Here is a 15,677-nt window from a genome sequence, read left to right as displayed (position 1 = left end):
GCATGGAGAAGAGATTCCTTTAGTGCATACTGCATAGGTTCAAAAAGTTTGGCCCTGATGGTACGGCACTGGGCATGCAGGAGGGGCTGCAGGGGCAAAGCTTCATTTTGGTGTTTCTTAACTCTTGAAAGCGTAACTTGGGATTTCTCCTGAGCGTAGTTCCCTGTCATTCCTTTTATTGCTACTGCTCCCGTGGGTGGTGCGCTCCTTTGGTAAGGAGAGAGCATCACGCGGAATGAAATGGTAGCGTTAGTCTGATCCTCAGGGAAGACTGGTAAAATATCTTTACAAGATGTATGTTTTATTTCCTGTATGCTACAACGAGGGGCTCGAGAGAGGATCTGGCTTCAGGACCAGTACGGGTTTCCTGTTAACGTGCCCAGTTACCCAGGCTCTGATGATCCTTTCTGGTTTTCGTGCGGGGATGATGGTGTCACCCTCTTACCTTGCTGGCGCTCCTCTGCTCCGCAGTTACTACGACCCTAACCCTCTCCGGCGGTCTAAATTAATTGCTGTGATCAGACCAAGGGGAAGCATGCCTTGCCCCTGTTTAAGGGGAGCTCCGCTGCCGCTTGTTCTTCTCGATGAAGGCTGCTGAACCGTAAAGCTTGCCGGGGTTTGGTCTCCCCGCTCCCCTAACCGTATTGCCGTGGGGATTTTGGGGGGGAAGCTGGCAGGAGCATGGGCGCTGGGCAGATTTTAGCCGCCAGGTGGCAATGTCTCCCCGGCCCTCAGCGCTCCCGCCCGCCCCGGGCCAGACCCCTGGGTGTAGGGGGGGGCTTTGGTGCCCGGCCCCCTGCTCCGAACCGTGCCCCCCGCTCCCTGCTCCGAACCCTGGGCCGCCGCCGCACCGGCCTGCCTGGAGAGTTGGGGTTTGCACCTCATCCTTGTGGGTGTCTCTTGGTTGTGGCGACGAAACTCCGAATTGTGTTTGCTTGAAGATACGCGGTCGTTCCCAGCAGTGCCTTACGGGGCAGTTCGTGAGGCCGATATCTGGGTGTTGCTTTGGGTATCTTCGGGGCCTTCGGGCTGCTGTCTGGTGCTAAAAGAAAAGCGATCCAGTAGTGCGGCATTTATTTAAAGACACTCATAGTGCATGTGCCTGTCTAGCAAGCATCTGTCCTCCGGGTGAAGGTACATGTCTGATCCCGGGCTTTTTCTGCGGGTGGGATTGCAGAATTCAGCAGAGTTCATCTAGAAGATCTAAATCCTCGCAACTCCCAAGTGTAAACTTTTTCCCCAACTTTTTTCGTTTCTTTACTCGAAGACAGCCCTATCCTGCGCAGCTCGCTTTCTCACTTTCCAGTAGGCTCTCTTGGAAAAGGCAGCGGACGAGGGCCGATGTGGTTCCCATGGGAAAAGGATGTCGGGAATCGCGTCTGCCTGCTTTGAGGCGGCGATCATGTGCAGTTCCCGTTACTGGAAGACACGTAGGAATTAATTAGTGTCCTCGGGGCTTGGTAGCGCCATAGTTAGAATCCATCCCATGGACCGGTCCTGTACCCTGGAGCAGACTTGTGAAGAAGAAGGGGTGGGAAGAAGGTGCCCGATAAATAATTGCTTGGGCCAATGGCACGATTTCCTGAGCTATTTGAGGGTACTCGTGGTTTGAGTCCTCATAGCCATGTTTGGTTCTGCCTGATTCAGCAGGGGAGTGGAAATTCTGTTTCCTCGTTTCCTTACTATTATTTATTGCTGGGAGCAAATAGTAATTAAAAAAAAATCAACAGTGATCGCACTAAAGAGCAGAACACTAGGAGGAAAAGAATCTTGGCAAATACTCATAGTAAGAGGGAAAATTATGGAAGATTAACGAAACTATAAAATTCAGAATTAGCGGTGCTGGCTTTCATTACCTAGCCTTCCCTGTTGTGTCAGGAGTGAGTAAATTATGCCACATAGAATCTGTTTATGCCCGAATTCATCTGTACCCACCACTTTGTGTAGAAGGGAGGCCACTTCTTCACAGGCTGTGGCTACTGCATTTGTAGTGCCTTGTAATTTAGGGCATTCTTCCCGAAAATCGAGCTTGTCTTTCAGGGATCTCCTGAGTCACTTCTGAAAACTCAGAAATTGGTCAGCTCCAAAGCTTTTGATGGTGGTGGTGGAAGTCTCACTGACTGCATTTCACCTCCTCTTTCTTTGTGCAAGTGAAGTAGGAGTGAAACTGCACAGCACTGAGGAAAAGATGCTTTTGCTATCCTGTGGCTTTCTTTCCATTCTCAGTTAATTTCAGATTTTTCTTCCTCATTAAGAAAAGTGTCCTTTCTAATCCCTCCCTGTTCCCCCTCCAGGTTGTAGCCCCTAGTGCAAGTGAGATGGAATAGGAGAGCAGTAATGCTGTTTTGCTTGCTTACAGCTCATTTCTGAAAAATATTTTGTCTCTGTTGAACCACACCCTTTGTCCTGACACAGCTGCTCTGACCATACTCTCCTTGCAAGCCAATGCTGTCATTACTCGCTGGGCACTTCCAGCCCCCATTTTATTCAGAGAACCTGAAGATGTGCTGTGAAACCCAAATCATCCCAGCTGTATCCATCAGAGCTGTTTTAAGTGACGTGTTCTCAAGCAAAAATGTTTTCTGTGTATATAGTAAGAAATGAGCTTTTCTGTGCACAAGTTACTCAACAGAGGGATTTTTGGTTATTGCGTTCTGAGACATCTGTCCTTTTTTATAGGTAGAAAGCCAACAACAGAAAACTAACATGTATAGGAGACAAAGAAAACCTTAATTTTTCAGTTAGGCTTTTTTATTTCAATCAATAGTTTAACAAGTGCTTAAACTTCCCTGGCAGTTTAATCTGGAACATAGTTGAGAAGAAAAATATCTTCTATAACTTCACAAAAATAAAAAGGTTTTTTTTCTTTTTTTTTTATCCTGCACTTTAAGCAAGCATGCTCCAACTTGAACAAGACAGGCATTATATCTTAAAATATGGACTTCTGTTCGTAAAAATGACATTCTATCCCAGGGCAGCAGGCACAATATGTAAACCATATAGAAACAGGGCAAGAACACTTGTTTTGATTTTTCTGATCCCTTTTGTCCTTTTTCTTAAATAGAACCTGTTAAAGCAATTTGCCCAAGAATTTCTTCAAGTTACCATTTCTTCTGTCAGGTGGCTCCTTGAGTAGGGTATTACTGAAGGAAAAAGGTTCATCTGTCCTGGCAACATTGGCAGTTATTGAACATACCAACTTTCATTGTTTCATTTTTTTTAAAGCTTTTGCATTTTGGTATGGGACAAATCACTCAGTTTGTACGTCTTCCACTGCTAAACCGCTTGCGGCTTAACTTCTTTAGCAGCCAGAGCTGCCAGCATATGAGGTCAGGTTGGAGCAATAAAATGAATGGAATATATTGTGTCACAAATGTATATGGTGCTGTGCAGCAGTTAAGTTAGTGCGTGATGAAACCAAAAGATCAAGGAAGCTTAGCTCTAGTTCTGTGCCTGTAGCCTAGGAGAAGCCTTGCAGAGAACACGGATTGGCAAATAAACTCTGCACTCTGAAGACTTACTTATATCTTTGTCCAACTTGGCTTCTATTGGTTAATAGAAAAATAAAGAAAAAATATATAGGCACAAGGAGGGAAGCTGGTGCAGCATATGCTAAGAACCCAGATCATAGAATTATGTTTCTGGTCAACATTAAAAATAAATTAGAGGAGCTCCAAATCAGATTTCTGGCAATGCATGATGAAGGCCTTTTTCAAGTGCTTCCTTTATAACTATCTCTAGGTGACAGGAAGAAAAATGCAGTTCTTGTACAATTTGTACATTGTGTCACGTTTGCATTTAGTGTAACGGTAAGCCTTGGAAAACCTAGATCTTTGCAAGTCTGCGATTCAAAGAGGTAAGGACTAGACAGGTCTTTCTCTTGAAACTTCTGTAATATTTCTGACATTAAGCAATTTACAGAGGAGCCATGAAGCGCTAATAAACTGTAGATCATTGCCCTGATGAGTATAGAACATGGTGCTGTGGAGCAGTTCCTTTGCTCTCGGCTTCAATCCTGCATCACAAGCACGTGCAGGTTTCAGCTGGGAGCGAGTTGTGTGTGGCCCTTGCGTAGGGAAGGAACAGGGTCTGACAGCTCCTAGCCGTTGGTATTTTTTCCAGAGATGACACCACCTAATGTGGAAATGGTCAATGGTGGTGGAAGAAGCTTGTCTCGTGATCTGAGGAGCGTCATGCCATAGCCATCCTCATGAAGACTAACATGAATTCACTCATGCCAATGTGTCTCGAACGGAAGTCGGAAACAAAGCTAGTATTTGAAAGGACTTGTTTATTATCTTGTAATAGCTCAGTAACTCAGTTGGAGATATGCTGGTGTAAATTTGCTGAATAAAAAACTGAAGTCTAGCTAGAGAAAATCAAACTCCTTCCTGGTTCCTAGTTTCTCTTTCAGAGGCATCATGTCTCCTTGACCCTCTAGTTAAAGCTGTGCTCCTGGTGCTTCCCTACCAGCAACTGATCCAGAACTGACTCTTCAAGTAGGTTTGACTGTGTGGAGCGGAAAACCATCAAGGAATGCTGATCAGAGCAGCTGTTGTTCACAGGGCTCGATTCATCATGGGGAATTGGCTTTCAGCTCCTTGCAGCAGGCTGAAGGAGGATCTGGTATCAGATGGACGGGTGAACACTTTCTGTGGTGACTACTGAGCCATCCTGAGCTCTGTTCCTGACTCGTAATGAGTTTTCTGTGATTCTTCATCTGTCTGAGGAAAAAAATGTGAAAGATGTGATCTGACCTGGCAGCGAGTCTATGCTACTGTTCCTTCTCCCCTTCCTCCTGCTGTCTCAAAGCTAGGTGAACCTGAGGAAATTCATGTCCAAGGCTGATACCAGCTTGGAAAAATTGTCAAAAAGGCATGGACTTTGAGGAAGTAGGGAGCCTGAACATAGCCATTTGCTACTCAAATGGCTTTTCTCCTACTGGTTTTGCTAGCAAGGTCCCTACTGTCACTATGCTTTAAAGAATGCTTTTGCTATAGCAGACAGTATAGAGACTCACCTACGTAAAGCTGAAAGACCCTCGTTCAAGACATACTTTTCTTATGATGCTGAAAATAACATATTAAAGGCTTTTTTCTCTCGTAGTACTGGACTGGGCAGCTAGAAGCTGCTGATACTGATGAAGAAAGGTTATGACCTTCCTCCTTACGTTTCTTACACAGGTTCCTGCTCCTCCTGCAAGCCAAAACACGTGTGTATATCAGTAAAAGCCACAGCCCAAATGCCACAAGGTTAAGCTGTGCCCTCAGCTCGCTGCCCATTAAAGCAGGGGAGCGTGGCTCATCTATGAACTTGTACCTCCTTGCTGGCCTTAAATATCTCCCCTGCTGCCTCCAGAGTCTGCTCTGATTTGCATCAGTGCACGCAAGGATGTATTTGCTGCTGGGGGAAACCTGAGGGTTTCCAGGGCAGGCTCTTGTTGAAGAATGCTCTGAGGGGCCGTGCCTATCCACCTTCCCAACAGTGTCTCCCTAAACCAATGCAAATTTAAGCTCGGTGAAACCATGGTATGTGTTGGGACAGTCCAGCAAGGAGAAAAGGGAGGGGGCAGCTGCATTTGTGCAGCTCTTGCTCCTCCCTGTGGAAGGACTGGCCCAGTCTCTCAGATGGATGCGGGTCTGTTTCTGCCTGCTTTCTTGCTCTACTAGGGGCCACGGTGTGCTTGCTGCTGAAACCCTTTACTTGTTCCTACATAAGACCACATCACTAAAAATACCCTGCGAAATAGGGTTGCAGAACATGTTAGACCCCACTTGCTTCTTCACTTTGTCCACCTGGCTGACGCAAAATCCAAGGCACGAATATTGCACGCGGAGTATGTAAGGCATATGGAAGGAGTCCCTGCAGCCTTGTATCGGCAACTTACCTGTACTGCGTGCATCCGACAGAAGAATGCTCCTTCTGTCTAGCTTTAAGGGGGCTGGGTTGTAACTATTTGCTAGATACAAAGGGAGGCCTAGAAGCAGTTATACAGCTAAGGAAATTTAACGAGAAAATATTAAACCACTGGTTATTTTTACAACTTAATGATTGTAAAAATAGCTTAAATTACTTGGAATATATTTTTAATTAGAGGTATCAACCATTTAGCACTATCTGAATGGAGGGCTCTTGATTTGCTATTTCTTTTTGTGTTAGGTGCTGTGAGATAATGATAAGATAAATCTTTGTGGATTTCCTCCTTATATACATATCTACATCAGAGCGGTGAAATCGGAGGGGGAAGCCGCTATTACAGTACTGGCACGACACCAAGCCCTTCCCCAGAGATAAATTCTGATGAGAAACCCAGCGTTGGGGAGAAGAGTACCACAATGGTAAGATGGCAGAGACGACTGAAGCAGGATCGTAATGTTCACCCCAGCAGTTTAAAAAAAAAAAAAAAAAAAGAAAGGAGACCCCCTCCCTCCCCCCAAAAGTCTGCAGTCCTAAAGTGCAATTACTTTTGTGCAGTCATGTCAGGCCAGGGATCAGACTGGACGAAGTTCAAAGCACAAACATCAAACGAGTGCCGTTCGGGATTCGAGGAGGAGGGGGGAAGTAAGGAAAAGAACAACAGTTCTCAGGCATTCAAGTGCATCAAGAAAATAAATGTCCCTTTCTTTCAGAAGAAAAACAACCCCCAGTCTGGTGGAATCCTGGCTTTGTAGTCATGAAAAATAAGTTTTTTTCACTTCTAGCTGAGAATGTCCCAATATGACACAGTACAAATAAACACCACCAAAGCAAAAGCTGGGGCACTGGGATGTTTTTCCGGAGCCCTGCTGCTATACAGCCTTATTTTATTCTCCTCTGGTGACTCTTCAGATCTGGGTACTGATGAAGCGCACTGAATTAAAGGCATCTGGTAGGAAGTGGCCCTCTTCTCTGGTCGGTCGGGGCTGGACCCATCGCTCGGTCTCTGGCCGTTGTACAGCAAGTACCTGCCCCGGGCATCCTGCTCCATTTTGAAGATTTCGTACTCAGTGTGAGGTAGGCGGATGCCGAGCGCGATGCAGCCGTTCGTGTGGGTGACGTCTTGCTGAACCCCAACTTGCCAGGACCCCTGTGCTCCGCACTCGTTCCCGTTGAAGACGTTGAGCAGAGAGGCTGTGGATATATCCATGGGAGTGACCTTCATGTGATTCACTGTGAGAGAGGAAGAGAGGAGCTATCAGCAGAGGGACGAAAACAAAAGCAAAGACTATGTGCAGATTGGGGTATACCTGTGAAATCCGAATTGTGTTCATTCTGAAATCAATTTTTTATATTGCAGCTGTGGCCAGCGAATCTATTCGCACCATTTTACATCTTTGATGTAATTACTTCTTGCACAGCACACACGCACACCCACACTCAGTTGAAGAAAACATGATGGCCAACATATCTTGGTCAGAGATTAAGCAGAGCTGTTCATAAATTTCAGACAATCCTTTACAGATAAAGCCTGGTTGGTTATATTAGGAGATAGCTAAAAGAGGAAACAATAAAACTTTACTCATGTTTTAATCCATAAGTAGGGCTGTTTATAATGTATTTTTGGTCTATTTTCTAACAGGTTACCCTGTAAAGCTAATGAAATAATTAGTTCCAATTGGAAATCTTGGAAAGTACCACAGCTGCATTATCTTCCTATATTACCTGTCCTTTTTTGCATGAATTACAAAGTATTGCTGAACTACAGATAGATGCTTTTTCTCGTATCTAAACAGTGGCTGCAGCTTGCAGTATCAAATGTAGAAGTGCTGCAGCTTCTGCGGTTCCAAGTTGCCTGTATTTCAAAGGAGCTTAAGGCACATAAAGTTTTAGCTTTCAGCCAAGTTTAAAGTTGGGAAAAGCCAAATTGAATGAGCCTATGGAAGCTGAATACAGGTTATTCCTGGTGTGCGTTTGACACTGTACAGCAAGAAAAGGGGGTCTGAATGGATCAATGCTGACCAAAACAGAAGCAAATAACCAGCCCTCATGCCTCCCAACACACTGAAATCCCAAATTCTCCTGCAGGTCATTAACAGCGTATATGTCTTTTTATAGTAAGATCTGTTGGGAGTTTTATTCTGAGGTTTTATAAACAGATATTCGACTCAATGGCTCTACAGTTCACCTTAGTTGTCCTAGTTGGTGTAAAAGGTCACCTATAGAAAGTGAACCTAAAGGTTTTACCAAAACCAAATTAGTGACCTTGTAGTGAGGTAAGTTGGCATACAATAAACCAGAAATTTGGCCAAAAACTGGATTTTACCCCAGGAGCTGAGCTGGGACATGCTGCACGCAGCTGTAAAGAGCAAAAGCTCTGACAGGCAAGGGTATCTCCCGCCCCCTATGAAAATCACAGATTAGTAAATCATTTCTTATAGTTAGATGCTTTCCTAAATTGGAGCCATGCAAGAAGCTGTATGTTTCTCACATGGTAACTCCTTATTTAGGAGAAGAGCCCACAGAGTGCTTGGGGCTTCCAGAGGCTCTGCTGGGGCTGGCACCATAGCAGGACGTCGTGTTTTGGAGATACTAGCTTGTGTGAGTGGTTAAAGCCACTGAGCTCCTTCTAGGCAGGGTGCTGTGGGGCTGTTTGCGCAGGACGGCTTCTCAGCCGCAGGGACCCGGGTGGCGTCACCACTGAGTGCTGCTTCCCAAAGTACTCGAGGGGTTTTGGTTAGATCCATCTAGTCGTCACTGTGGCGGGATTAATCAGAGCTGTCTTTAGGGACATCCTTACTTGCTCTAGGGCCCCTTGGAAGCTGATGAAAAGACACATGCTGCTGCTGTATCTGTCTTCACCAGAAAATGATTTATACTACATACGACCTGAAATGCCTTCTGCAGGTGCTTTTTTCTCTCTACTGAAGGAGCCTTAGGACACAGATCTAATCTCAGACACTTTGCTTAGATGTTTGAAGTCTGGCCACTGGATTCCAAGACTTAGTGATGCGAAATCTTATTTCCTGGTGCTGTACGTAAAGATCTCTGCCTCAAATGAGCATTGATTTCAGTGGTGCGAAATACTGTGCAGCTGTATAGTTTGGCTGGGCATTCATACAGCGCCTGAGAACTTCCCAAGAAATGACTAACTCCTGAAAATGACAGAACGAAATCATCAGCAACCAAATCGTTATGAGCGAACTCTGCTCTGGTCCGTAACTACACGACCGCCTCCACCCCCAGTGTCGCGAGCCACTCTACCTTTGAACACAAACTCCGTGCCGCCCATCACTTTGGATGAGTGCACTCCGCGGCTGTAGCGTCCCTTGGCATAGATGGTGAAGGTGGGGTGCTTGCAGATGGGGTCTGAGTAGTGGTAGTAGTGACCTTCCCAGGTGTTGTTGTTGTCATGGAAGATGAAGTGCCGAGTGAGGAAGAGGACCTCCGGTCGCACCTCGCAGCGCTGGCTCACCCACTCTCCGTGCAGCCCTATAGTCAGATCTGCCTTGGGGGGTAAGATGGGAGGATGATGCTCGTCCGACCGGTAGATGATTCGGCACGCGATGCACGTGCGGTCGTGGTTCTGAAATGAAGCAGAGAGAAACCCTCGTGAGGCATTATCTGCAATAGAGGGCAATGAATCGGGCCGTCCATTTCATGTTGAAGTGACACCAGCTCAACATTTTAAGGAATACATTGTTATTTCTTATCTTTTTAATATTCTCCTGCAGATTCTCACCCTTTGAAGCACCTGAAACATGGCAGCATTTTGGTTTTGTATGTGTAAGACTGCATGGAAGGAGCAGAGTTAGGAGATTAATTCCCTCATCTGCATTTCTCTGAAATGAACATTCTAGTTCAGCTTTTTATTGGATCTAGAAAAGGCTGACTTTATCCTTCAAATCATACAAGAAGCTGGCAGGTGGTAATTTACTATGGTAGGGACTTGGCAACCCTTCTGTTAGAAACGAGTACATTTGCTGACCTCTTATTTTGCATGTCTTCCTTTTAGTTGTTAACTTTCGGTACCGTAGATGGACACAGGTGTCCTAAGCACATTTTTCAGTTGGGTAGCAGCCTGGGAGAACAGTAACCAGCTATTTTAAACTTTTTCAGCTTTTCTGAGCCTTAACGCAAGCTTGTGAAACGTACGATACAGCCGGCTGCCGCCAGACACGGTCAGCGGGGTCCGTGGTGCCTGCCGGGCTCCACGGCGGCTCATCGCCGTGAGCCAAGCACCAGCCCCAAGCAGTCAGGTACCCCCAGCCCCATCCGTGGGCACCGGGGGTGTCTTACGAGGGGTGTGTGGGCTCCGAGTCTGTGGCAGGAGGGGAGAGAATTTCACACTGAGGCTTCCACCTCCTGACAGCAGAAACTGAAACTACAGAGACCTGTGCGTTGTTCCTAAGGCTGTTTCTGCCTCTGCAAGGTCTTCTCTTGTTGGCGAAAGAGTTTGGCCTAGCTCTTCTCTTTTCAAACTGTATTTTGCACTTTTTCAATGGCAAGAGAGACGGCAGCATTAGCATTTGTCTCTGCTCTGCTAAACCTTGAAGTAAAATTTATGGACCAATAAAGGTTTATGAAACTAATTTTTTAGCTCGCTTCATTTTTGAAAAAGATCAAGAAGAATAAATGCCACCCTGCAAGATAAAAGCAGTGTTTTCTGTTTTACTGGTGCCTGTTTTGGGTTGGCGATGCGCTGTTTGTTTACATCTCGGGATCTCTAGTCGGCTGGTGACGTGTGGAGGGGCTGCGATCTGAGCTGTAAGCAGGCTAGGACCACACAGACGGCTCGTCCCTTCACCTTTCAAGGAGGCTTGATCCTTCCTGGAGAGAGGGGGATGCACTGGGTGGGTTATTCACATCCACCTTGTTCAAGCTGCAAGCTGTTTTCCTGAGGTGCAATTCAGAGTGCATCAAGTTAAGAGTTGAAGCTCCCCACGCAGCCATCAAGATTTATATGAATACTTTTGCTTTGCACCCCTTTCCAGCCCTCTTTTCTGAGATCTCTCTGAGCTCCCTCTGTAATGTAAATGCTCATATTCATCGCTTGTACTTTAAAGTCTACATGAATTGCTATGGAGTCAGCATTTCTCTGCTCACTGCCTTCAGCTCACAGCACACTTTAGGGGTGACTTTTACACAACCTTCATTAGTGCTCTGAGTTTCTCCAATAATATCACTGTAGGTAGCTTCAAAGACTCAACACACTACTCCTGCAATATACCTCTTTTACACATATTAAACAGGGTTTATATTTGCCCCCACCCCAGACCAGATAGACACCAAAAGTCTGTGAAATCAATGAAAATTCTGCTAGTCTACATCCCTGGGATGTAGAATAATGGCCTATGTGCAAAATAACTGTACATGATGTAACTCGGGTTGATCTGAACCAGTGCTGGCCAACAGCCCTGCTCTGAGGAGGAAGGAGTTTGGACTTGGAGACCTCCAAAAAGTCTTTCCACCCCAAAACACATGGCTTCTGGGAACAATGTGTCAGCATGCTATTAAAGTGGATGCAGTTCTTTCCCACTGTGGAGCTTGTTAATTAATTCTAAGATACATTTTTCAGCTAAATTCTGCAAGCAGGTGCAAGGGCCATTAGTATCTTAGTGAAAATACAAAGAACATTTAACTGGGTAATTTAACTGCAACTGGTGAAGCTAGCACAGATTTGTGCCGCAGCAACTGACAGCAGAGGCTGGTGCAAAAACATCTGGTTCTTCTGAACACTGGAAGCACAGACAACACATAAGGACAGTGAAACTGAGCCATTTTCGGAAATTACAAGTTTCAGTTTGGGTTTTCTGATGGTCAAGACAGGAACCAAGATCCAGTTATGTTTCCTATTTTGCTCTAGATTTCTTGTGTGACCTTCCTGTGTGACTTAACCTCATTTCATAGAAACACAGACAATTACAGCTCTTCCGTTTGGGACAGGACTGGTAGGAGGCTAAATAAAGACGCTGAGCTGTCAGAAAGCAGACAGAAATTTCAGGGACCTGGTTATGATTAAAAATAAAATAATAATAATTATTACAAAATATGCATGTTGCTCTATTCCTGGAACAAACCTTCAAACACAATCTGACAGAAGGCCAGTGTCCACCTTCCTCTTGCCTGTAATAAAATCTCACCAGGTTTCATCTGCAAGCTTGTTCGGGACTTACAAAACCGGTCTGTTGAATCCCTAGCTCTCTTCAGAGGGCATCAGTCATTTTCTCCGGAAAGCGGTCTGGTTTACTGGGTGGTTTGCGGCTCAGGATTGCTGGGGGGCAGATGACTTATAAATGGGTAGGAAACAAGTTGGTGCTGGGGAAAGGCGGAGACTGCCTTGGCACATCTTGGGCAGCGGCAGAGCCGCCCTGTTTCCCTTGAGTTCCAGCCGTCAACGGGGATGCCAGAAGCTGAGCATCCGCCCCGTCCCCGGCAGTGCTGCTGGTGCTGCAAGAAGACTGTCAGATGAGGCGTGCGATTCCATTCACTGCCAAGCAAAGCACCAAAGAAACACATATTTTGGAAGTGTAATAGAAATAACACTTTGTCTTCCTGGAGACCAACATCCAAAAGATGCTGCCGCTGCCTTGCACGGACACCTGCAGTGATCCAGGCCGGGGGGTTGCTCTGTGGAAGATGCTGGTGTCTATCAAGCGCTCGTTTCTCCAGCGCGGCTGTCCCGCCATGGGGCAGACTGGCGTCACTAACACTTTAAGGGCTAATAAACTGCACTGATGACAGTAACTTTATTGCTGTGATTGCCTCACTCGCATAACGTGACACAAGAAAGCGAGGAAAAGACAATGTTACAAAACTAAACATAGCTTATATAAGCTGAATTGGTCAATAGTAGGAGACAATTTCTGCTACAGTCCCTTTTCCATTGAAGTTGAAAGCTCTTAAGATCTCCCAGAGGAGATCCTGGCAAAGCAGCATGGGCCAGCCAGGGTGGTTTGGTTTATATTCACATTTCCCTCTCAGGAGCCTGTCCTCCACAATCAGTTTCTGAGCCAAGGCAATTTAACCTGGGAACCAGTGGTTTCTGTTGCCCTTGTTCAAAATCTGAGGAAAACCAAACAGAACCCCAGCCTGTTGCCTTGTTGGTCACCCTGGGCTGTTTGTGGGATTCCTCTGTTGTTTCTCAGGTCTAGTGAATGGACAAGAAGGAGATCTGGAATCAGTCCTATTTGCAGCAACTTTTTTTTTTTTTTTTTTACTTCTTTTGACCAGGAAGGACTATCAAGCATAAATGTTCTTTTTGCCATTTTTATAGCAGTGATTTTAGGTTTCTTCTCTCCTCTACAACATTAAAAACCATGGGTATCATGAGTCAAGGCTCTGATGCTGGGCAGGGAGTATTATCATTGTTTGATGTCTTCTCGATCATACTGGGAGTGTAGAAGGTGCAAACTGGTCACACCTGTGGCTGCTTAGTGCCTTGGCTGTGGCCAGCAGCAGAGTGGGCAGAAGAAGGTCCATAGAGCTCCATAGTGGAAAAAAATTCATAACTACAAGCAGCCCCTTTCTCCTTATCAGGGGTGGGTTCATGTCTCGAGGCACAAGGAGGAGTTACTTCCCAAAACATAAAACTCCTGCAGTGCAACTACGCTGGCTGCCATTACACTGTGAGAGGAGGTGACTCCTTGCGCAAACTCAAGGAAGGTCCAAGTTAACTCACAGAAATCAAAGTGAAGTTTAGCAGTATAAACACTTGTCTGTAGCTCATCTGGCTCTTTCACCTCTCTGGTCCTATCTTGAACTGCTGTAACTCTGCGCAGCCCTTCTAATTCCAAAGGCTTTGCAGCAGCTCTGAAGGTCTGGCCAGTTGCAGTGCTAAGCAATGTCCAGCCTGCCTGCCTTCTAATTACTGATGATGTTCCCGGATGAGGGGGCTGAGGGGAATGGGCACTTTTTGCAACAAACAGGGAGTGGGACAGGGCCAGGTTGGAGCAGTGAGGAGGGAAGCAGAAGTATCCCTTTCACAGGCTGGTTCAGGTACCTCATACAGACATACCCTGAATGCATTGTTTCCCTGAGACCAGCGCTTGAATCTAAGCCTACTTAAAAGGTTTTTTTTTCTGCTGTGATACTATCTTTCACAGATGTATGAACTGCTTAGTGGAATGATATGCCACATGTAAACTCCCTCAGTACAATTTTTGTCCAAGTAATGGATGAGAGAATGATCTAGTTTTGTTATGAGGCAATTGGACTTAATTATGGAGTAATTTATGTTTAAAAATTGTCTGTATTTTTCACTGTTGCTTTTTCAGGTCGGCTGCTCTTGGATCTTAATTACACTAGCTAAGGCCTTGCAAATCACTCCCTTTCCATGTGTCTCAGGGAAAGATTATTTTCTAGAAACAGATGTTCAAAGAAAATAGGGAACAGAGGCAGAGGACATTTGAGTCCAAACACGATTAAGTACTCTCTAATAAAAAGCTCATTTGGGCATGACATAAACTAAAAAGCAATAAAATGAGCAGTGGACAGGATGAACATCTGTTCTATGTTTTGATTATCCTAGGTGTACAATGCAATATTTTTAAGAGTGGGGTCTTGCTAGAAGGACCAGCCCCTGAAATGGCTGCTGCCCAATGACCGGAAGATCCCTTCCCATGAAGGGTGCCTCCTTGCAGCTCTGCAATGCCAAATCGATGGTGCCCCATCTCCTCGCCCTCCTGGGTGTTTCTTTAAAGCCAATTTCGGAATTAATCCATGAGGCCATGTGGGCTGAAATAAGCCTGAATCTCTGGCTGGAAACTCAGTTCTTGTAGTCGGGGAGAAAATAGTTTGTGATCTGAAAATTTCCACCAGCATTTTTCCTTATCCCTCCCTCCTGCTGCCTCAGCTGAAGTGGTAACAGGGCCAGAGAGCTCTCGAAGCCAAGCAGGGAGGTTTCTAATAAAAAAAGCAAACAAGGATGAGGTTCCTTGATCTTTTTCCCAATTGCTGTGGATAGTCAGAAACATAAACCCTCTCAGCATAGTTTAATTTTCTCTTAAGTTCTATGGGATTCTATGGCTGCCTAGGACTAATTTGCCTCTAATCAATTCATAGTGTTTTTTATGGCCCAGGCCAAAAAACTGTCACGCAACTGGGATGCTCTCCGAGCAATGGCGAAATGAGCTTTGAATAACACATAGAAGGCTCTTTTTGGAAGGTGTTCTAGTTTTCTGTGAATACCTTTGCATTTCAATGCTCTTGTTACAGAATAACACATCTATGGACCAAACTCTTTGCAAAATGTACAGACAATCTACCATTTCCTTATGGTTCCAGCAGAAGCTGAAATCAATGCTTAATATCAAGGAGAGGGCCTGCAGGGTATACTGTAAATTGTATTTAGGGAACTAAACACCTTGTTCAAACCTATTTGCTCTCTCCCATATCTGTTTGTTCTTTATATCCTGAAAATGTGTCTGTATCTCAATCAAAAAATTTTAAACCACTGTCTGAATTGCCAAATTCTAACTCAGCCCTTCTCTTGTAGAATTACAGTAGATGACTAGTCTGATATTTGGCTATTTACATAATGGAAAATTAACATTATCTCAACTATAACTTACTGGTTTTTAAGGGAAGATTTATTGCTCAGACTGCTTAGAGTCTGAGAGATGCAGTGCATTCTTAGCAGAACAGACTGAAAAATTAATGTGATAATTTTTCATTAGATTCTTATTTTAAAAAGGACATGGAAAAATATCTCACTGAGTATACACAGTCTGGAGGAAGAGAGATACAAAGCAAAATTTTGT

The 15,677-nt window shown here is 45.1% G+C and overlaps 1 protein-coding gene across 1 annotated transcript in view; it reads right to left on the bottom strand.

Moving 5' to 3' along the window:
* Nucleotides 1-6,697: 6,697 nt before the first annotated feature.
* The window catches only part of APCDD1 (APC down-regulated 1), a 28,328-nt gene continuing 19,348 nt past the window's right edge, over nt 6,698-15,677 (bottom strand). The window contains exons 4-5 of the mRNA XM_075706067.1: nt 9,181-9,502; nt 6,698-7,149 (exon numbers count right to left, since the gene is read on the bottom strand). Coding sequence (XP_075562182.1) covers nt 6,698-7,149; nt 9,181-9,502 — 774 coding nt within the window. The remainder of the gene's footprint in view (nt 7,150-9,180; nt 9,503-15,677) is intronic.

This window comes from Pelecanus crispus, chromosome 2, assembly GCF_030463565.1.
Source record: "Pelecanus crispus isolate bPelCri1 chromosome 2, bPelCri1.pri, whole genome shotgun sequence".
NCBI lineage: Eukaryota > Metazoa > Chordata > Aves > Pelecaniformes > Pelecanidae > Pelecanus > Pelecanus crispus.
The sequence above is the reverse complement of the archived record's forward strand: the minus strand, read 5'-3'. Positions and strand labels throughout refer to the sequence as shown.